The sequence below is a fragment of the Zosterops lateralis genome (genome assembly GCF_965231275.1).
Source record: "Zosterops lateralis genome assembly, chromosome: 25".
NCBI lineage: Eukaryota > Metazoa > Chordata > Aves > Passeriformes > Zosteropidae > Zosterops > Zosterops lateralis.
Genome location: NC_139785.1, coordinates 7,134,159 through 7,155,408, shown reverse-complemented (window position 1 = coordinate 7,155,408; position 21,250 = coordinate 7,134,159). Strand labels below are relative to the sequence as shown.

At 44.9% G+C, this 21,250-nt stretch overlaps 1 protein-coding gene across 2 annotated transcripts in view; it reads left to right on the top strand.

Moving 5' to 3' along the window:
• The window catches only part of APLP2 (amyloid beta precursor like protein 2), a 42,294-nt gene extending 24,511 nt beyond the window's left edge, over positions 1 to 17,783 (top strand). Inside the window, exons 4-17 of one of the 2 annotated variants that reach the window (XM_083878047.1) lie at positions 448 to 560; positions 2,057 to 2,226; positions 3,081 to 3,298; positions 4,887 to 5,054; positions 7,027 to 7,142; positions 7,773 to 7,847; positions 8,990 to 9,148; positions 9,553 to 9,681; positions 10,680 to 10,779; positions 11,318 to 11,488; positions 14,793 to 14,875; positions 15,589 to 15,663; positions 16,150 to 16,305; positions 17,013 to 17,783. In XM_083878047.1, coding sequence (XP_083734173.1) covers positions 448 to 560; positions 2,057 to 2,226; positions 3,081 to 3,298; positions 4,887 to 5,054; positions 7,027 to 7,142; positions 7,773 to 7,847; positions 8,990 to 9,148; positions 9,553 to 9,681; positions 10,680 to 10,779; positions 11,318 to 11,488; positions 14,793 to 14,875; positions 15,589 to 15,663; positions 16,150 to 16,305; positions 17,013 to 17,114 — 1,835 coding nt within the window. In that variant the 3' untranslated portion in view covers positions 17,115 to 17,783. The remainder of the gene's footprint in view (positions 1 to 447; positions 561 to 2,056; positions 2,227 to 3,080; positions 3,299 to 4,886; positions 5,055 to 7,026; positions 7,143 to 7,772; positions 7,848 to 8,989; positions 9,149 to 9,552; positions 9,682 to 10,679; positions 10,780 to 11,317; positions 11,489 to 14,792; positions 14,876 to 15,588; positions 15,664 to 16,149; positions 16,306 to 17,012) is intronic. The other variant, XM_083878048.1, reaches the window with a different exon arrangement.
• The last annotated feature ends 3,467 nt before the right edge of the window (positions 17,784 to 21,250 follow it).

Genomic DNA, 21,250 nt, shown 5'->3' with positions numbered 1-21,250 from the left:
ACATAAAAATTTCCAGGCTGTTACAGCAGCAGACAGCATTGAGGGAACTTTGGTATGATGCAGCTCATTTAAAAACAGGTGATTAAGTACTTTGAAACTTCCTAGTCCAGACACAGTCTTCTAAAGATTTGAGTGAAATTTCTTCAGTCATTCCTTTCACGGAAGAACAGCTATTTATTCACTTTCACTGTAAACTCTGCCTTCAGTTCAGCGTTAGAGGTCAGCCCAGTCACCCTGTGCTCATGGTTTTACCTTGGAATCTCCGAGGCTCTGTTTTTATTGAGATTCTCAGAAATAATTTTCAGAGCTGGTGTGACTTGTCTCCTTTGAGAATATACCAAGTCCTCAAGGCACATGCGCAGAGTGCACGTTGGGGCAGTTCTGATGGGGGCTTTATTGGCTGTTGGAAGCTGGAGGACTGTGAACTGTGTCCATTGTGTTTTTCAGTGGGTGAGTTTGTAAGTGATGTCCTACTGGTTCCTGAGAAGTGCCGGTTCTTCCACAAGGAGCGCATGGACGTGTGTGAAAGCCACCAGCACTGGCACACTGTGGCAAAGGAGGTAATGGAGCCACTGGAACAGGAGTGTTTGTTCTGGATCTGTCCACTTGGATGCTTGTAGTGTTGGAGCACAGCAGTGTTTCTCTCTGCGTTGCTATTCCCATGTTCCAATCAGTGAACTGAGGCAGACAGCAAGGAAATAAAAATTTAAAAGTACTCAAGTGGCTTAAAAAATGTGTGTAGAAATGGGGTTATTCTTCATGAAAAGCTGTCCTGAATAGCTTATCCATGTGACAGAGCTAGGAATTGAAATCAGCTCTCTGGGATACTGCTTTAACCAATGGTGCACCCCTCTTTTCTCTTTCCAGGGAGATACAGTGGGCATAGGATAGTTACTATTTTTCTTGCACATTTTGCTTTAATGTACCTGCTGCTGAGGATTTGGTTGGGAGGGCTTGCCTGGGAGCAAACTGATTTATTTTTTTTTGGGACTGATTAGTGTAGGTTTTACATAAGAGAGGGATTATATTCTCAGAATAAATCTAGCCCATGGTTTTGGGGGGATTTGGTTTGTGTTTTTTTTATCTGACTAGCTAAACTGTTGCAAAAGCTCTGCACTTCCATTTGAAGCTGGGGTAAAAAAAAATAAGATCATGACAGAATGTGTGTCTTTTCCATTTTGTAGAAGCAACAATTGTAGAATCAGCAACATAAAGACCAGTTGTTAACCAGATGAGGTTAAGGATGCTCCACTTAAGATTCCTATTTCTTTAAAACCCTGGGAGCAAAAATCCATGTAAATAAAGCTGTACTAGAGGAATTGTCTTTTAATTGAGGGTAAACTTGTTAATGTCTAGAAAATTGAAAAGTCATTTACTTTAAATGTAGTTGGAGAACTTTTCCAGCAATGTTTGGCTCATTTAAAGTCTGTGCTGTAACAAAGCAAAGCACAAAAGGGTATAATAAAGCTTTTCTTCATTCTTTTCTGGGCACCTCAAAACCAAGTATTTCCTTAGCTTTAGAGAATTGTATGGACATAATGTCTAAGCATAGTTTACATTTGAGTTTTTCTTGGAACTATCTGATCTGTTTTCATCTACAGCATGGTAAAGTGATCTTGACACAAAGTCCATTTGAGCAATTATTCACTTGCTCCAATGTAAAGTTTAATAGAGAAAGTTCAATAAAATGGCCAGCCCAGTAAACACCCTTTCTGGTTCTTTCAAGTGTTCTCCCTTGAGTTGGCACAAAATGTTTAGATTTTTTTTTTCCTGAACTTTGTCAGGTTGACAAACCAGCAGTTGTTGGGGCCAGAGTGTGAAATGTTATCACCAGAAGTACTGGGTGTTTCTGAATCTGGGGCTTTCATGGTGGGTTGTTTTTTTTACACTATAAGTTTCAAATACACTTTCCTTTGATGTTAAGATTTAGGTCATATGTTGCTGTTGGTTTTGCTGTAAAACTTAAACCATTCTTGGGATCTCTGATAGGCAAACTTGAGCTTTATCCAAAGGAAGAGCATGATGCTGAACTAACATGAATGGGCTCCCCTTTCAGGCCTGTCTGACAGAAGGAATGATCCTGCACAGCTACGGGATGCTGCTGCCCTGCGGAGTGGACCAGTTCCATGGAACAGAATATGTGTGCTGTCCTCAGACTAAAGTTGTGGATGAGGCTCTGTCCAAAGAGGAAGAGGATGAGGATGAAGACTATGACCTTTACAAGAGGTAGAGTTCTTACTGGTGTAGATGCTGACAGCTTTGTACCATGAAGCTGCTGCTTGGGAATATTTCACACAGAAAATCCCTTGTGGTGAGGATTGGGCAAATTTCTGTGCTTCTGGTTTTCCTTAAGGAGTGTCCTGAGCCTGAAGAGGTTTGTGGTGCCCCTTTTACTGGAGGAGCTGAACACTCCTTCATCCCTGCAGAGAGTTTGGGTTATTCAGCCTCAAGAAAAGAAGGCTCCAGGGAGACTTTAGAGTCCCTTCCAATGCCTAAGCAGGCTCCAAGAGAGCAGGAGAGGGTCTTTGGATAAGGGCCTGCAGAAGTGGGACAAGGGGGAATGGTTCACCCTGCTGGAGTGCAGGTTTAGACGGGATACTGGGAAGGAATTCTTACCTGTGATGATGGTGAGGCCCTAGCATAGGCTGCCTGGAGAAGCTGTGGCTGCCCCATTCGTGGAAGTGTCCAGGGCCAGGTTGGATGGGGCTTGGAGCAGCCTGGGATAGTGGAAGGTGTCCCAGCCCAGGGAAGGGGCGGAACAACGTGGACTTTAAGGTCCTTCCCAACCCAAACTATTCTGGGATTCTACAGTAGGAACCTGCCCCAAGGTTAGACTTTCACTTACTGAAAAATGGAAAGAGGACACATGAAGCCAGAGCCATGGAGAAACTCTGCCTGCAGCAGCAGGAGAGTAATGAGGGATGTCGTCCCCTTGCTGTGAGTGATGGGCTAATTAATAGCTGGTACACTTTATTTTTCCCATTTCTGGTGTTTTTAGAACAGGTGGAAAGAATTATTATTCTGGTACATCCAAGTGATTAGCCTTAACTTTACTCCCTAATTTATCTGTGTCGCTCCAGTGAGTTCCCTACAGAGGCAGGTGTAGAAGACTTCACAGGCACAGCAGTGGAGGAAGATGAGGATGAGGATGATGAAGGGGAAGAGGAGGAGGATGTGGTGGAAGACCGTGATTACTACTATGACAGCTACAAGGTTGACGACTACAATGAAGAGACTCCGACGGAGCCTAGCAGCAACAAGGCTATGGCTGAAAAAGAAGTGAGCAGTGACATGAAATGTAAGACACATTCCAGTCCACAGGCCTCCTGCTCCCTTGAGATCATTCCTGTTGGCTGTCAGTTAGTGATGGGGTTTTGATCAAGTCAGTAAGTGCCGCTTAGGAGTTTTATTTGTCAGATAAGTTTGCAAACAGAGGAAAGCTGATGGTGCTTGTTTCAAGTGTTGAAATTACCTCTCTAGAGCATGGGCCATATGTTTCCAGATAAACAGCAGTTCTGCTGGCAGGGAGCCCAGTGTTTGGCATGTTGAACGAGCACCTCATGAAGGTGCAGTGATGAGTCAGAAACGCCATATCTGCAAATTTTGGGAAATCTTAAAGGGACATTTGGGGTACACTGTAAATTCAAAATCTGGTGGTTTATACCAGCTTAAAATGAAGAAGCTAGAAGTGGTGGGCCATACTCTGCAGAGATGCCATCTGGTCATTTAAGGGCAAGGAACATCCTTGGTGCTGCCTTTGCATAAACACTTCTCTTCCTCAAAAGAAAGTCAGCCAGCACAATTGCTGCAACTTTATTATATGTTCAGGTATACTTTCTGTAGTAGTAGAATCTACTGTGCTGGTGGCAGCTTTTGTTGAATGGTAGGTGCCCTTGCAGAGGGCTCATAGTGTGGTGCCTCAGCATTATGTGATGTCCTACACTTTGCATGTGGAAGTGTCTGCAGAGGAGGGAGGAGCAGAGAGGGAATGAGATTCAATTAGCTACAGATACTGAATCATTGCCAGCAGTTCTCGCATCTTTTTGGTAAAATGCCAGCGTGCTGCAGATAATTTTCCTTGCTGAAACAAGGCTTAGCTCATATGTGTACAGGGCTGTTGCAGATGAGCAGGTGTTGTAAGAGACTTGGAGAAATATGATTGGGGTGTCTGTTTTGGGGGTATACAGTCTTTTTTCCCTGAAGTACACTTGTTAATTTATACACTGCTCTCTTGCCTCAAAACAGCCCAGCTGCTATTGCTGGCTCACCATGAAGCATTCCCTGTGCCATGACTACATGAAGTTTTAATATTTGGTGCACAGATGTTTCAAACCTTAAAACCTCAGTGTCTGAGGCTGGCATGGAGATCATTCCCTTTGTTTAGCCTGCTTTTTCACTTACTCCTGCACCTGTCCTGTAAGATGTGGAGTGTCTGTCCCGGCAGAGTGCAGTGAACTGGACATCCTTTGATGCTTTAAGCAGCCCTAATTGACTGGCTTTCCATGCTGTTGGTTTTATAGAGTGGAGGCTCTTCCACTGGGGCACCTGGGGCATAATGCTATGGCAACAGCAGAGCAGATTCTTGCTGTCTCAGCCCCTGGCTCTGGAGAAATCTCTCACAGATTAGAGCTCCATGTAGAGACAGAGTGAGCTGCTTGGCTACCTCCAAAGCACCTCATGCAGGCATCTCCCTGACCAGCTTGTGATGGATGCTTTGGAATGTTAAACCCCCCAAAACTGACAGAAGCCCTTGGGTTGGTGCAGCAGCAATGCTGAGGCCGGTGCCTCGGAGGAGGGGGTGAAGTAGAGCCACCTCTGCATCATGTAAATCGCTCGGCAAGGCCTGTGCTCCTCACCAGCTCACGTTCTCACCCATCTCCACACAGCTGTCTGCTCCCAGGAGGCCATGACAGGGCCCTGCCGGGCTGTGATGCCTCGTTGGTACTTCGATCCTAACAAGAGAAAATGCATTCGCTTTATATATGGAGGCTGCGGAGGCAACAGGAACAATTTTGAGTCAGAGGAGTATTGTATGGCTGTGTGTAAAAAGATGAGTAAGTCCTGCCTCCCACTGGCCTTTTGCAGCTGGCCACTGTCTGTCTGGCGTGTGGTGTCTCCTCCTCCTTCCCTTGGGCAATAGAGGACCCATCTGTAGGTTATCCCTTTGGTTCTGGTGTCTGTCCCTTTGCAGCAGTCTCCTCCTGTCTCTGCTTCCCTAGGTCTGTAGGGTGGTTGTTCCTGGGGAAAGTGCCCCTCACCATATGCTGTCTGTGCTCCCTGGTGACGTGCAGCTCTTGTGGAGGGCTCAGCTGTCCTCTTCCAGATCTATAGCAGGGACTAGGGGCTGTCTCTGACCTCTTGCCTAACTGGCTTTTTAATCAAAATATATTTAAGGAACCCCTTGCTTTCCCTAGTTTTGTTACCATGCATATGTTTGACAGTAGATCCTGAAAAGCAGGCTACTGTTCTCCTGGCAGTAGGGATTTTCTTGCTATCTTAATTTTGGAAAATATCAGACCAGTAGTATAGAATTCAGATTTCCATTTTCAGCTTGATATGAAATACAAATCACAACTCAATCCCTGTGTTTTTGAGTGCTTAAGGTTTTTGGCACCGATTTCAACTGGCTTTTATGTCAGATGATAAAACTACCAGAAACATTTTAACCTCCTTATTAATCTTATTGTTGAACTCCAGCACTTCCACTTCAGCTACCATTAAAGCTTTTGAAAGGCTTTTTGTGTTATCTGGGGCTTGGCAGCCTGACTATACAGCCATAATCCTGTTTACAAAATGTGCTTCATGCAAGTGCTTTAGATTGGGCTGATCTAACTGAGGCAGTGAAAGAAAAGATGCAGATGTCAGGAGCTTTTTGTACAAAAGATTGTCCTGTTACAGAAGGATTTGGGGCTGGGAAGAGAGTTCTCTGTGTCCAAGCCTGGTTCAAAAATGCCAGGAGCAAGGCCAGAATACAGGACTGATATGACATTGTCCCTTGCACACAACAATAGTGCCTGTGTTGTATGTTGTCATTATTTCCCCCTAGAGAGGGAAGGTTGGTGGACGCAGTGCATGCTAAACACTTAGCCAGGCCAGTGTTCATGCTGAAGTGCCAGGTAATTTTTTTCTGAAGCATGCTGTCTTTAATGACTTGTTGGAGGAGTTTCCACCTGAATAACTAATATGGATGACAGGTTTGCCTTAACTGTCTTTTTGTCCTTACCTGGCGTTCCCTCAAGCAAAGGGCAACAACAGAGTGCATCATGTTTGCCACAAATCTTTAAAAAGGCTCTGGGATGTGTAGTTCCTAAAACCATACCACAGGAGTACTTCCAGCACTTCCTGAACTGCAGTATATAGAATACAGAGCTCCTGATGTGGATTCTGTAGATGCTTGGAGTTTATCACTTCTGAAATTTTGGTTTTCCCCTTGTTGAATTTGGATGTCTTGAAGTTACAAACCATCCAGTGTATTGGACAAGTCACTTTGTCACACTGAGCCTCCTTCTGTTGCTGTCTTGTCTAATATCATTGCCTGTAAGTCCTGCGTGGTGCATCTGGTAGGGAAGGTAGGTTTGAAGTGTGAAATACTGGTTTTGTGCAGATTTATTGTCAAACTCCCTAATCGTATTAATGATGTCTGGAGCCAGCTTGTCAGCAAATAGCTAATGCACAGAATGTCACTTAAACCATCCAAAGCCAATGTGGAAGGGAAGGGAAAATGAATTCTTTATCCTGCCATGCCAGGCACTGTGTTTCTGGAGCTGAGTGCTGCTCACCTCAGCACTGTGCAGGCCAAACAGTGTTGGGAGCTGTGGTCATTGCTGTCATTTGGGCTGATGGAGCTGATGTTGGACAGAAAATCAGCACTGTAAAGATTCCAAAATGGACTCTGGAAGGTGGTGGTTCAGTAGGCTCAGCTTGCCAGACTATTAATTAGGCAGGCATGGAGGCTCCTCTCCTTGCCCTCTGCAATCCAGGATTGCAGTTTTCTGATGCTCTGCTTACCCTTCCCTCTTCATGCAGTGCCAACTGATGATGTGGATGTCTACTTTGAAACCCCTGCTGATGACAATGAGCATGCCCGCTTCCAGAAGGCCAAGGAGCAGCTGGAGGTCAGGCACCACAACCGCATGGACCGGGTGAGTGTCGGCCTTCAGGCTTTGTGCTGTGCCCTTGTTCATGTCTAGGGTTGCTGCTCCTGTTTTACTGGTGTCCTGGTTTAGGGAGTCACCCTAGGACAACTGGAATAATGGGTGGTGAAGTGACGTGCTTTCCAGTTTCCAACCTTCTGTGTTTCTTTCAGTATGACCACACCATGGGAGTCAGATTTTTAGTTCTCCAGTGCTGGGAGAAAGGAATTAAATTAGATGATGGGAAGAAATTAATTACTTCAGCATTTTATTGTGCTGAAGCCCTGGCACAGGTTGCCCAGACAGGATGTGGATTCCCTGTACCTGGAGGTGTTTAAGGCCAGGTTGGAGCTTGGAGCCATCTGGTCTAGTAGATGGTGTTCCTGCCCATGGCAGGGGGTGGAACAAGATGAGCTTTAAGGTCCCTTCCAGCCTAAACCCTTCTGGGATTCTGTGAAGCTTGGCTTGTTACTCAGAGGGATTAAGAGCTAGGCTTAAACCCCACAACAGCTCTTTTGTGCCTTCAAAACCCAGTCAGGCTGTGCTAGGATCTGCCTGTGAAGGCAAATCACCTCATAAAGATAAGATTTAAATTTGTGTCTTGTTCACCGAGTTGTGTTCCGTCCTTTTCCGGTCCAGGTGAAAAAAGAGTGGGAGGAAGCAGAGCACCAGGCTGTCAATCTCCCCAAGGCAGAAAGGCAGACTCTGATCCAGGTAAGAGTGGAAGGACCTAAAGGGGAAGGTTACTGAGAGAGATTGCAATATTCAGAGCCAAAAGACAACTGAGATGCAAGAACAGCTTTCCTGCTCTGTCAACAGCTGCCTTTTAGAGGAGGTTTGATTCAATTGCTTGCTTTGTTCTTAAAACTGGAGATGATCTGATACTATGCCAGGTCTTTTCCTACACACTAGTAGAAAGTGATCTCGCTCCTCAAGCGTAGGAACAGTGGAGCCAAATTGTAATTTCAGACCTTTGGCCTGTTTTGCACTAACCACTGGCCTCAGAGCCTGGTTCAGTCAGCCTTGGCTCTCTGGGCACACATTTCCTGCTCAGGCAGACTTAGTGAAAACAGCTTAGACAGCAGATAAAGCTGGTTTGCTGCCAAAATGCTAATCTTGTGTCTTATGAGGAGAGTTCACTTGGAGTAGGAAGTTAATGAGAGATTGCAGTGTAGGATCATTAGGGGAAGGCTCTTCTGGCAGTGACAACTCTGTGACTTTCCTTCCAACCAATATACAACTAAGTGATTGACTCCAGCTTTTAAGCCCACTTTGGATTTTATCCTGGAATACAGTTTTCTGTCTGCATTTTTTAATATAAGTCACTGTTTGGAACTACAAATTCAAGAGTTTGTCATTATCTCTGTTGAAGCATAACACTTAGTGGACTATGCTGGTTGGTTTGGGAATGAGGGTTATGACTGTTCTAAGAGATTATAGAGAGATTTGATCTGAAGGTGTGCTAATGGAAAATTCCCTATGCAATACCTTTGTAAACTTTTGCAAATTCAAATTAATGGCTCCAGGCTGAATGGATTAATCCTGTTCATATATTGCAGAGTCGAGGGAAAGAGTTAATACTGTGTCAATTTTACAGCACAGCCTGGATCTCCCAACCCTGACATGATCTTTATGTGTAAGGACCTTTTCACTCTTCAGACCTTTGAAATGGCTTGTGAAGGAAGTTTGGAAGGCAAATTATCAATACTGAATTTGCAGAGATAAAATCTGCATCAGCATTACTCCATGCCTTTCTCTCCTAACTGTACATGGCTTGGATATGGAGTTTAGCAGTCTTTGTTAGTTCCAAGGGGTTTCAGGAGTTGTTGGTCACACAGTGCATTTCTTTGTTCTAGCACTTCCAGGCCATGGTGAAATCTCTGGAGAAAGAAGCAGCGAGTGAGAAGCAGCAGCTGGTGGAGACTCACCTGGCTCGTGTGGAAGCCATGCTGAACGATCGCCGTCGCATCGCCCTGGAAAACTACTTGGCTGCCCTGCAGGCTGACCCACCACGTGTGAGTTTCTTCCCGGTACATTTTCCAGTAGGATAGCACTGGGTAAGATGGCAGGTGGGAGTGTCTTGGTGAGAAGATTGCCCGTGACTTGCAGAAACTGGGAATTGGTTCCTAGGTTCCTTCTGCATTGTGGACGTTGCTGCTGCAGACTTAGCAATGAGTCTGTAACTGCCTCCCTCTCCTTCCTACCTGGGGAGTAAAACTTTGCTTTGTTTGGTGTCTGTAAAGCACTGTTCATAATCTGAGATGTTCTGAGTCAAACAGGCTTAATTAAAAAAAACCAGAAATGTCTAGGGGGTGAGTGCAGGTGGCAGATCGGTCTAGCACCAATGTAGGCTCACACCTGAAGTGCTGGTTTGGGTTGACTCCAGTGGTTTGAGCTGTTCCCTGCTCCTGTTCTGCAGCCCCACCGCATCCTGCAGGCCCTGAAGCGCTATGTCCGTGCCGAGAACAAGGACAGGCTGCACACCATCCGCCACTACCAGCACGTCCTGGCGGTGGATCCGGAGAAGGCTGCGCAGATGAAATCCCAGGTAGGACCAAATTTCTGTCAAGGGAGCCATTGTTGCCCAGCCCTGGAAGCTGTGTATTGCTGGGTACAGCAGCTTCATCCTTGTGGAGCTCTCCTTCTCTTCTGTGCCACCACACACGCTCCCTGCATGGTTTTCCTTGGTGTCTGACTCAGTGTTAAAAATTTAAGCTGTTTATACATTGTTGGTTACTCTGACTAGTTGAGGGGTTTAAAACTAGGTCAGTATCAGTTAGTTCTATGTTTCCTTTTATCAAGCACCTCTGAAATTTATTTGTTGGGGACTTGGTTATCTTGAATAGACTTCCTCACTTCCAATTGTCTATGTTTTCATTTCCTTAGGCTTGTTCTTCATAGTGCCTGTGTTTGTTTCAGCTTTTTATAATGTTTGGTCATCATGTAAATGTTTTCCTTGCTCTCCTTGATCCCTGATTATGCAGCACCCTCTTCAGGTTAGGCCTGACTTCACTGCTGGATTTAATGTGCTTGGGAGGAGTGATCTTGAGCTTGCCCAGAACTTGAATGCATTTCTCAAAGGAAGGGAGAACATAGCTGGTTTGAAAGGCACCTTTGTTCTGAAACCAGACCTGATAAAATATCCTGTCTGCTCCTTTTGCCTGTATGTTTTCTAGCAGGCAGGAATGACAATCCATTTAATAAAGCTGCTTCAGGAGATGAATTATGACTATGTTGGGCATCTGGGAAATACCAGTTTTGGTGGCATTTTATTGTTTCCAGTGGAGAGCTGGTTACAGAGAGTCAGCTGAATCCTCTCTTACTCCCGGCATTTCCCAGACTTCTGAGAGCACTTTCTACAGACGGCCAGTTCTAATGAAGTGTGAGAACATCAGTGAGAGAATTGGACTGGATGGATCAGTGTCTCCTATTGCCTACCATGACAGATCCACCAGTAACAGATATTTTATTGAGCAAGGAAAGAACTGGTACCGTGAAATGACTGACAGTTTTTCCTTACTCCAACGCACTATTTTACATCTGCAGGTGATGACACATCTTCATGTGATTGAGGAGCGGATGAATCAAAGCTTGTCTCTGCTCTACAAGGTGCCGTATGTGGCTGAAGAAATCCAGGATGAGATTGGTGAGTGTGTGTGCCAGCCCCCTATGCTGCTGTGTAAAGACTCCCAAGTTTTTATATCCAGTGAGCTCCCAAAAGATTGCTCTCTCATTTGAGGGGTGTCCTTGACAACAAGTACTTGGGCTCAGGGAAGATACTGTCTGGATGTTACAAAATAGCCAGTCAGAATAGCTTGTTCCTAAGAATTTTCACTATCCATTAAAAAAAAAAAAATCAACAATGTCCAGAATACCAAAGTTCTCTCTAAGGGAGATGAAAAAGATCTGTACAAAAACCCCCAGATGCTTTCTCCCCTTATAGGTTAATCCCATGTTGCCAAAACCTCTTGCCACATCAAACCTCTTGGTCCTTATTTGAATGTATTTCTGACCAATGCCTTTACTGAGAATTCCAGATGAGATATGCAAGATAAAATAACCTGGCAGCCCTTAGGGCAGTGTTCCCCTGCAGTCCTGCCTCAGCCTGGTTCAAACCATCTGCCTCTCTCTGTCGCTGCCAGGTTTCCTGCAGTTTATGTAATAATTCCTCTTACTCCTTTCAGATGAGCTGCTACAGGAGCAGCATGCAGACATGGACCAGTTCACATCCTCCATTTCTGAGTCCCAGGTGGATGTCAGAGTGAGCTCTGAGGAGAGTGAAGAAATTCCCCTGGATGGCAAACCTTTCCACCCATTCCAGGTGAAAACCTTCCCAGCCGTGCCTGAAAGTGAAGGTATGTGTAACTGAACATCACTGGTGATTTTCCTTAGACAGTAGGCTCAGCTGGAACAAAGAAAGCTCCGTCTCTTTGGGTGATGTAGAGTAAAGCAGTTGCCCTGACAGGACTGTGACTGGAGAGGCAGTGCTGCGAGTAAGGTCTGCTGAGCTGCTCTAATGATTTTCTGATTCTTCTCTTTGCAAAATTGTCCTCTCTTTTCATTTTGCAGTGAATTTTAAGTTTTTACAGTGTGTCTTGACTCTGGATTTAATTTTCAGTCTTCAACAAAAACGTTTTTGTGTGATGTTAAATCTTTGTGCTGTGACCTGCTGAAGGGCTGAAGGAATTCCCCTTTTTTAAAAAAATATGCATATCTATTTTTTGTATCATTGGGTGTTGACAGCTCATGTGTGCGTGTGTATTTATTTTTAAAAAGCTTGAACAGAGTCCTGAGCTTAAAGCTGTAGACTAAAAGCTTTTCCCAGGGTCTGAGTCAGAAATCATGCACAAGCCTTTTTTTCCTTTCTCTCTTAATCTCCTTTCTCTGCTATTTTTTTGTTTTCCCTCCTGCTAGATCCTCAGCCGGATTTGTACCATCCAATGAAAAAAGGTTGGTTCTAAGTTGCTCCCTCACAGTGCTTTCAATCACTCTCCTACCTCCTCAGTGTGTTTGATAGCTTCATTTTAGTTCCATACTCACCTTGATTTTCATTTCCCTGCTTTCACTTAGATCAGTTATGTTCAATTTTGCTTGTTTAGGCCTAGTGTTAAAGAAGCCAGCTAGTCTGAGCATCTAATTGTGTGTGTTCTTCCCTGATGGGCTCACGAGGGTCTCGGAGTGCCTGGAGTGGCTCTCAGCCCTTGGGAAAGGCGGCCTTGGCCTTGGCTGGTGTCTGCAGTGGTGCTTTGCATCTCTCCATGTGTGACACTTCTTAGATTAAACCTCACTGTGCTGGTGGGGAACAGTCCAGAGGCTCTTCTGCCTCCTGTGGAACCTGTCCACGATACCCCACGACACCACTAAACAAGGAATGAGTGTTTTCCAGGACACAGGTTGTTTCCCATCTAAACGTCCTTATGGAGTGCAGCTGCTGTGGGGCAGATAAATCAGGAGATTCCTCCTCCATGTTTGTGCTTTCCTTGGCATCACCTTCCCACATGCAGCATCTCTCCATACCAGCAGAGTGTGTGTGGTTTTCTGTTTCTCTCTTAACTCAGGATTAATTCTGCAGTAACTCAGTGCCTGGCTAAAAAGCAGCTTTAAGAGCAGCATAGAAATAGTAGCATTAAATAATGTCTCTGCTAATGATATGGAATCAGGGAAAGATCAGTAGAAAAGGGAGGTTCTTGCAGAGTAGTGCTGCATGAGCTGTGTGTGGAGTAAACCCAGTGTTTTAACCTGCCTTTGCTTCCAACTATATTGTATATATCCCAAAGGAGAGCAAAAGATTTTGCTGATAACCATTTCAAAGTGAGCACATGTAGTTTTGTAACACAGTAAAGGCCAAATAGCTCAAAACTATTCTCATTATCCCGTTTCTCTGCAAATGTAAGTTACCCCATTTCTCTTGTGGAACAGTGTGCTGACTGCTCTGGCAGGAATTGGAACAGACTTTAGTTTGATTTTTTTTATTAATTAAATTTTTGGACAACTGCTTTGTTGACTTGAGGATGATAAATTTGTGCTAGTTCTCCCTAGTTCTTAAATATAAGAGTCTGATGACCTGGGGACAACGATTGTCCTCCACTTGTTCCTCCTCTCCCTTCCCTTTTCATTGAATTGCTCAAGGGCTTTGAGGAGTTTTTGGTGGGGTGGGGATTTTGTGCAGGTGTGTGTTTTTGGGGTTTTTTTCGCCACGAGGTATATAATTTAAACTGTGCCTTTCAGCTATGTAGAACTGGGTCTGTTACTTGGGACACAAATAGCAGAGCTCAGTGCAGAAGCTGAACTCTCAGCCCTGGAGATTGTGTTGGGTTGGCTCCTGAGATTAGAATAAAGCAACCATAGGCCAAAAGCTGATACAGTAGTCCTTTACAAACTACTTGTGGCTGGTTTCTCCTGAAAATCCTAATCATTGACTTCCATAATAACATGACCTGCTTCAGTAGTTGTGAGAAGTCAGACTGGCAGTGTTGGCCATGCTTGGAATCTGATTTCTGCCTCCAGAAAAAAATATGGTGCACTAAAACCTGAGATGCTTCGTAGTGAAATGTTATTTCTGTGGCATTTTCAGGCAATACAAACTCGTCACTGTAAAAACTTGCCTTGAAAACAAGTAGCCTTTCCTTGCGTCTCATCAAAGAACATGCTGCCAGTTCCAGCAGTAGTTGACATAATGTCTTGGGTACCTTGCAAGCTCAGCAGTTTGTGCAGAGGAGAGGTTTGCAGTCACCAGCAAAGCCTCAAGTGCTGTAGTAGAATTTCCCTTACACCATTGGAAAGATCCCACTGCAGGTTTGAGGCCTCACTGTCCTGCTTTTGCACTAGTGCATCACAGGTCATGACATTGTTCCTACTGCTGGTGGAACACTGGTGTTCTCATAACATTCCATGTTATGTCAGGTCAAGGCAGTTTGCATCAGACTCTCTTACTGATCTGATCTATTTATAAATGCTTTGGATCAAAACAGTTTATACAGAGCCTTCTGTTAATTGATATTCTTTTCTTGAGCCAGTGCTGGTTCCAGTCTGGAAAGTGGGGTAGTAGTGCTCTGGTACAAAGGCTGGTGTACTGTAAAGGCTGGCTGCTCCTCCCTTGCCCTGGGATTTATTGTTCCTGGGCTTGTGCCAGGTACAGGACAGCGGCTCATTACAGAGCCATGCCAGGTGACCTTGGAATTCTCATTCCTGAGGCACTTGCTGATGTGCCCGGCTCCAGCAGAATGGGCTGTGCTGAAAGCATTCCCTGTGTGCAGGCTCTTGGCACATGGATGTGTCCACTCCTGTCCAAGGTCACGGAGGGGTGTTGGTGACCCAGGGTGACATCTGCAGCCATTACTGTGTGTTATCCCTTGTCTGGGGCCATCTAACAGAAACACTTAATAGTGTGGTTTGTCTGGATTGACACCTCAGCCTGATTTTGGTGATGAGTCCTGTCTGCTCCTCTCATTGCCACCTCATTTCCCCTCATTAACAGCCCTCCTAATCACTTGTCACTGTAGCTTGTGAGCTGCCATCTGACACAGCAGCATGAGGACAGGTTAATATTCAGCGGTCTGTGCAGTTAAACACACGATCCATGGCAGCTTTACGCAGAGTAGGTGACCCTTCCAAAATGTTCCTAAGGGCTGATGGGCTCTCCTTGCTCTTTTGGTGCAGGTTCTGGCATGACCGAGCTGGACGGGCTGATTGGTGCTGAAGAAAAAGTGATTAACAGCAAGAACAAGGTGGATGAAAATGTGGTGAGTTCTCCACCTTTATTTTGTGAAGCTAAACCCGCTGTGGACACTAATTAATAGCAGTGGCTTGTTTCCATGTCTTGTTCCAGCTCACAGAATGTCAGTGTGTTCGTTATCCATATGGTGTGGGGGAGTCAGTTTGGTGACTATTGTAGGTTCTTAATACTGATTAGCATCAGAAGGGTGGGAGGGAAGGAGAGAGTTTCAGATCCTTGGCAGTCTGAGTCTGAGAACTCTCTGATTTAGGAATGCTTTTCCCAAGTAGAGACCCTTTGATATCCCTTTATTTTCACTAGGTAGCTCACTGTCTGAGTTAAGAATTCTCTAGGTTCTAGTGACAGCCACTTCTCCTCAGTTCCATGAGTATAAAAAAATTAAAAAGTCAGCTTTTGAGTTCCTTTCAATAGTGTTTTAAAGCCACAGGTTAGATCTTACATAACAAAAGTGATGGGTCTGAATTTAGCACTTTTTTTTTTTTTTTTCCTTTGGGGCTTTAGTTTGAGGTAGTCTGGAGGTAAATAGCTGTAATACTATCTCTGGTGGCTGTGTAAGAGTTGGAGAACATTCCATGCTGTTGAGAGCAGCAGAGGGGAGACGGTAGAGTGGTCCTGAGCCTTTGCTAGTGTCCATTACAGGTCTGTTGTCTGTCTTCCTCTTCCTTCTCCTCCCTGTTTTGTGTGAATCCTTCCATAAAACACTTTTGTGGCTGTTTTTAGGTAATTGATGAAACCCTTGACGTGAAGGAGATGATTTTCAACGCGGAGCGTGTTGGAGGGCTGGTGGATGAGCCGGTACGTTTGTGACTGCTGAATCCAGAGAGTGGCAAATTCCTAAAGCTGGATTTTGATTCCCATTTTTACCATGAATTCAGGGTTTGGTGCCTGGATACTGCTCTGGGGGCTCATGGAGAGTGAAATTCAGTACAACTCTTTATGCATAAAGATGTAAACAGTGAATACACATTAGATACTAATTTGACTCCTAATACAAAAGTGTTTTGTGGGATAGGGAAGTGCTGTGGGCCAGTGTCTGTCTAGAGCTATTAAGTGGGGAAAGAATTTTGCATTCATTGTCCTTTTGATGGAATATTTAGAGGTGAAATATTTAGGGGTGGAATACGTAGGGATGATATATATACACTGTCTAGTGTATAATCAGTCATATCTCGATACCACAGATGGTCAAAGACCTTACTAGTGGCCATGGTTTAGATTTGTATTCAGCAATGCTTCTCCTTCATTGCTTTTCCTCAGCCTGCTCTGTTTTCTTCCCTCCAGGATAATGACAACTCCCTCCGTGATGACTTTGGCTTCAGCAGCAGTGCCCTTATTGGGCTGTTGGTGATTGCTGTTGCCATAGCTACAGTTATAGTCATCAGCTTGGTGATGCTGAGGAAGAGGCAGTATGGAACCATCAGCCATGGAATTGTGGAGGTGAGAAAGAGCTCCATAAGTGAGGATGAAAATAGTCAGCATTGAATCACTTGTGTGTGGGGGTAGAGGATGGCAGGAGCTGCCAGGCCATGCAGAGTTCTGCTTCTGGCTGGGTAGGAATTAACTCGTTCCTCGGTGTGCAGGTGCCAGTTCTGGTGTGGTGTGCTGGCACCTGCCACTCCAGAGTTGCATTTGCTTATCACTAGGATTCAATTAGGCTTCCCTGGCTGGCTCAGGGTAGGATTTAGCAGTAAATGAGCTTTTCAGGCAATATCTTCAGCAGGGCAGTCAGTCAATCCATAGCAATTTGTCCTCCTGACTAATTGACAGTTAAGATGTTGTGATTGGCCAAATGCTGAAGAGCAGCTCCTTCTTCCTTACACATTTCTATGACAACTTAATGGAGCCCAGAGAAAGCTGCTTTTCCCTTTGCCCCACCCATGCAGGAAATCATAACAACCTCTTTACTGAGAGAAGTGGATCCCTGATTTGCAGTGACAGATTTGTGAGAACATCCCTGTAGGGGATTAGGTGGGCAGGAAGCATCAGGTCCTGAACAAGCAACTCCATTACCTTTTGCAGTTTTACCTTTTTTCCCTGTTTACTGCTCCCCACAGTATTCACTCAGGGTTTGTCTGTTGCCTCTTGTTCTGTGGAGTCAATCCTGGAAGTGTCTCCCTGATCAGTGTCATGTGTTTGTTCCAAAGGTTGACCCGATGCTCACCCCTGAGGAGCGGCATCTGAGCAAGATGCAAAACCATGGCTATGAGAATCCCACTTACAAATACCTGGAGCAGATGCAGATATAAAAGAGATGAAGATAGAATTGCCCCGACAGAGAAAGATGCCGGGTGAAGGGCCAAAGTAGTCCAGTGTTTTGGATCAACTACTGACCAACAGTTGCTTCAAGAGGACTTCATCTTACATTCAGAACTCCTGGATCATTAAGACTATAATTACTACTGTAGAGTTGCAGTTTCCATTCTTTTAAATGGGTGAAGAAATGATAATATAACAATATGATATATAAATCTCCTTAAATGGGAAAAATGGATCTATTGCAGATATTTGACTGAGATGTAGGGTTGTTTTTTTTTAAATAATCTGAAAAATACCAGTTCTGTTGTACTGTTGTCTGATACAAGCTCTATATATATAAAAATGGGAAATGTTGATTTTTATTTCTGATAGACCACCTGTATCTTGAGGGTGATTTGTACCAGCCTACCTTGAAAAAAGGAGACAGTTGTGGCTCTTCAGTCATTTTGGCTTTTATATATAAAGCATTATTCTTTTTTCCTTTTTTTTTTTTTTTTTTTTTTAAAGTGAATTTTGCTGGGAGTTGCAAAGAGATTAATTTAGGGATAGGAGCTATTACAGCATTAAGCAAGGAAGTAATTGGGAATGGTAACTAACAAAATTCCTTATAACAAGAAAAAAAAAAAGAAAAAGAGAAAAAAACAAAACAAACCCCCCCATCTTCATATGGCAGTGGTGTGCACCCTGCTGCTTAGCAGCTTGGGCTCTAGGAATCAAGACTCCCTGGAGGCAAGGAGTTAAAAGGCTTCTAGCATCTCTGTAATTATTCTAGTGGAATGTTAGAACGTGGTTTGTGCATTCTGATGTCTGCACATTCCCCTTCCAGATTCATTCTGCTCTAGAGTTGGAAGTTCTGGTATTGCATTGAAATCCTCTGTTCTCAGCCAGTTTCCTTCAGTACTCACCTGGCATTAACAGCCCCCTCTTGCTACTACTTTCTAATTTCCCCGGCTCTCCTGCCTCACCAACATGGTAAGTAGTTACGAGCTGCAGGTTTTTGAGCCTTTGCATCTCCCTGGGCCAGAAATGACAAATCACTGCAATAACTGGGACCTTGGGAGCTGACAAACACAGAGCTCTCTAGCTGGGGAGGGAAGAGAGTGACATGTTGGGAAAGGGATGCTGCCTGCTTTAAGGGAAATGGGATGCATAGGCCCCAAGACAACCAAAAGGGGCATTGTTCCACTCACCATCATCATGTCTTTGTAATGCTTGTATAGTTGGTGTTAATGCTCATGGCTTTTTTAAATCTGGGGGTTCTGGTAACCTGTGGTGTATTTTTTCTATTTTTCCTGTGACTTTATTTTTTTCTTCCCCTTTCCGTGTTTCTTCCCACTATGCACAGATTTACCTGCAAACTCTTTAGTGTGGTCTGTGGGGAATGTACAAAGTTTAAACACATCAATAAACACTTTAACTTCCAGATTGTTTCTTCTCTTTATTCACGGGCTCGCTCTAATTCCCCCTCCTCCCACCGTGTCCTGGCAAACTCACGAGACCATTCCCTGACAGTGAGAGACTGGACAGGTATTGATGTATAACCACGCCTGGAGTCTTTTGTGGTATTTCCAGATCTTGATGACCTTTGTGGAGAGGAGGCAGGATGCTAAACCAATCCCTGGGTCCTGAGTAACGTTAAAGCAGCTGCTGGAGAGCAGGTGGGGGAGAGCTGGGGCTGCCTTTGGCTGCATGTGGAATACCCTGCAGATGGTTCTCCCCATTCCCAGGATGCAGATTGCTGTGTGCACAGCCTGTGGGAGCAAGCAGAGCCAAGGCGCTCTGCAGTCAAGCTGTTCTGTCCCTGGCCATCCACCTGCACTTTTTGGGAGCCACAGGGACTGTTCTGTGTGCTTAGAGCCTGTGGATACCCACAGGCCTCAGGAACGGGGCTGGGCAGAAGGACAGCAGGAAATCTTAGAATTCCTACACGTGAAGGCGTGGAAAAAGACCTCACAGTGACACAGTTTCCGTGGTTGCTTCTTGTGGATGGCCAGATCTGAAATAATTAAAGTCATAGAGCCCAGGGCAGGAATCAGCTAATTAAGATTAGTCCTCACTGTGTTGCTGCTGCTGCTGTTTCATGAGGTGTGTTGGTTTAGCACAGATGGTGAGGAGCAATTGGTGATTTCCTTTGAATTGACAACCAAAATAGCCAATTTCTCCTTAAACAGGAGCTCCTTGGTTCCACTGGAACCTCCATATTCTGGCTAAATTATTCAGACACCGAGGAAAGAGCAGATGCTGTCCTAGAAAATGCCGTCTGTTGGCTTGTCACAACTACTTGGGAAAGATTTTTGATTTTAAACTAAATTTAATTTAAATGATGCCAAAGCATATCTGCAGCCCAAAGCCATTCTTGGACTGCACCCTCAGGTAGGGTGACCTGCAAGTGAAATAAATGACAGAGGCTGCAGATTGATTTCCAGAATTGAATTTGGGTATTAGATTTTTCCTTTGATAAGTTCTGTTAGTTCTGCAAAATAAATGCATCTGTCTAGAATCAAAGTCTGTTAGTTCCACGCTTAGGCACAGACTGCCAAGCACTTGGGATAGATTCCTTGGAATGGATTTTGACCACAGCTTCTGAAAAGTCATATTGAAACTTAGCTGCTTGAAGATGGATGCTAAGGCATGTCCCAAGTGTTCCTGGTATCAGCTGTGCAAGGGGAGGGGCTGATCCCAGCAAAGTGGTGACGGGGTAGTTTGGGGAAATATCAGCAGTTTTATGGCAGTAAAATGCTTAAATGATTCAGAGCACAGTGGAGCTGTTGGTTGGGGGAAGACTTGCAGCATGTTTTAAAGAGCTGTATTTCAGCAGAAAAACTGAAATAATAACTGATTTTAAAGAACAAGTGCTTTAAGAGGAGCAGTGTAGCTCTCTGATGAGGAAACAGGATGTTTAAGAAGGGCCTTTGGGCATGCTGAGCAGAGGAAGCACTGGGGTCAGTTTGTCTCCCTTCTCCCAAAGCTTTTTTTAGCCCTCCTGCAAGGGCACAGTGATGAACGTCAGACCCCTTCTGTGCACAGGAACAAGTGGATGGAACGTGGGTGGATTGATTTTACCAGCCTTACTTGTCTTTGATGTGCAGAGCAACACTTGTGTGAGGTGTGGTTTTGATCATTCAGCCCTGGCCAACAGAAGTGACTAAAGGTGCTGGTGAGGAGCTCAGGCAGGTGGTGATGTACTGCCTGGAGTCTTTCCTTGTTGCCCCATCAAAAGGAGACATTCCCCTGATGGAGTGCATAAACCCTCCTAATCCTTTGACCTGGGGTGTTTCAGGTAGTGTTTGAGAGCTGCAAGTCTCAAGGTGAGGTGTCCAAATGAGTGTGGTGCTTAAAGCTGGTGCCACCACACAGGAATTGGGGTGGTCTCCAGGGCAGGTGCAACTCAGTCAGTGGTGTCAGTGGCTTTGTTGTGGTGACAAAGGCCACCAGATTTGCACAGCGAAGGGCAACAGTGATGAGCCAGAAAAAGGCAGTTTTTAGAGGACATAGTAGAATAAGGTGGGGAAAGCAGGGGTGAGGGGAGTCGTTCCTGCTTTCAGGGCTCAGTGGGGCCACATGCAGATCACCAGGCTGTGATCCTTAGCAGCATCATGGGATGAAGCATCAGGGAACTGTAAAGCAGGAGGCTCAAAAGCTGTTTCCCCAGTACAGGAGTCAGAGCATCTTTCATCTTCTGGACGCCTCTCCATAAATTCACATATTGGTCCCAGTAAGCACTGGTACCTTTGCTGCAGAGGTGGAGAGAAGCACCTGACAGAAATGAGGGTTTAATTCATGTATATGTGGTTCTGGAGGATTGAGTGGGTTAAAACCATGAGCATTTTGCTGTATTTACCAGTGACCTGTGTGGAGACTGTGCTTTGTAGCAGGAGCACTTAACCTGGAAGCTCTCTGAGTGCTGCCAGGATGGGTTAATGAAAGATATTATTTCCAGCAGCACTGCATTCCTGAGAGCAATTCCAGAACAGGCTGTGGGCTGGACGAGCTGTTTGTTTAATACCATCAGTCTCTGGATGGCATCAGGGAGGTTCCCTGGGCCCATCTCTGAACAGGCTGGTGCTTGGAGTGTGTAGTAAAACATCCCCCAGCCTCGAATGGGCATCTCTGTATAAGAAAAGAG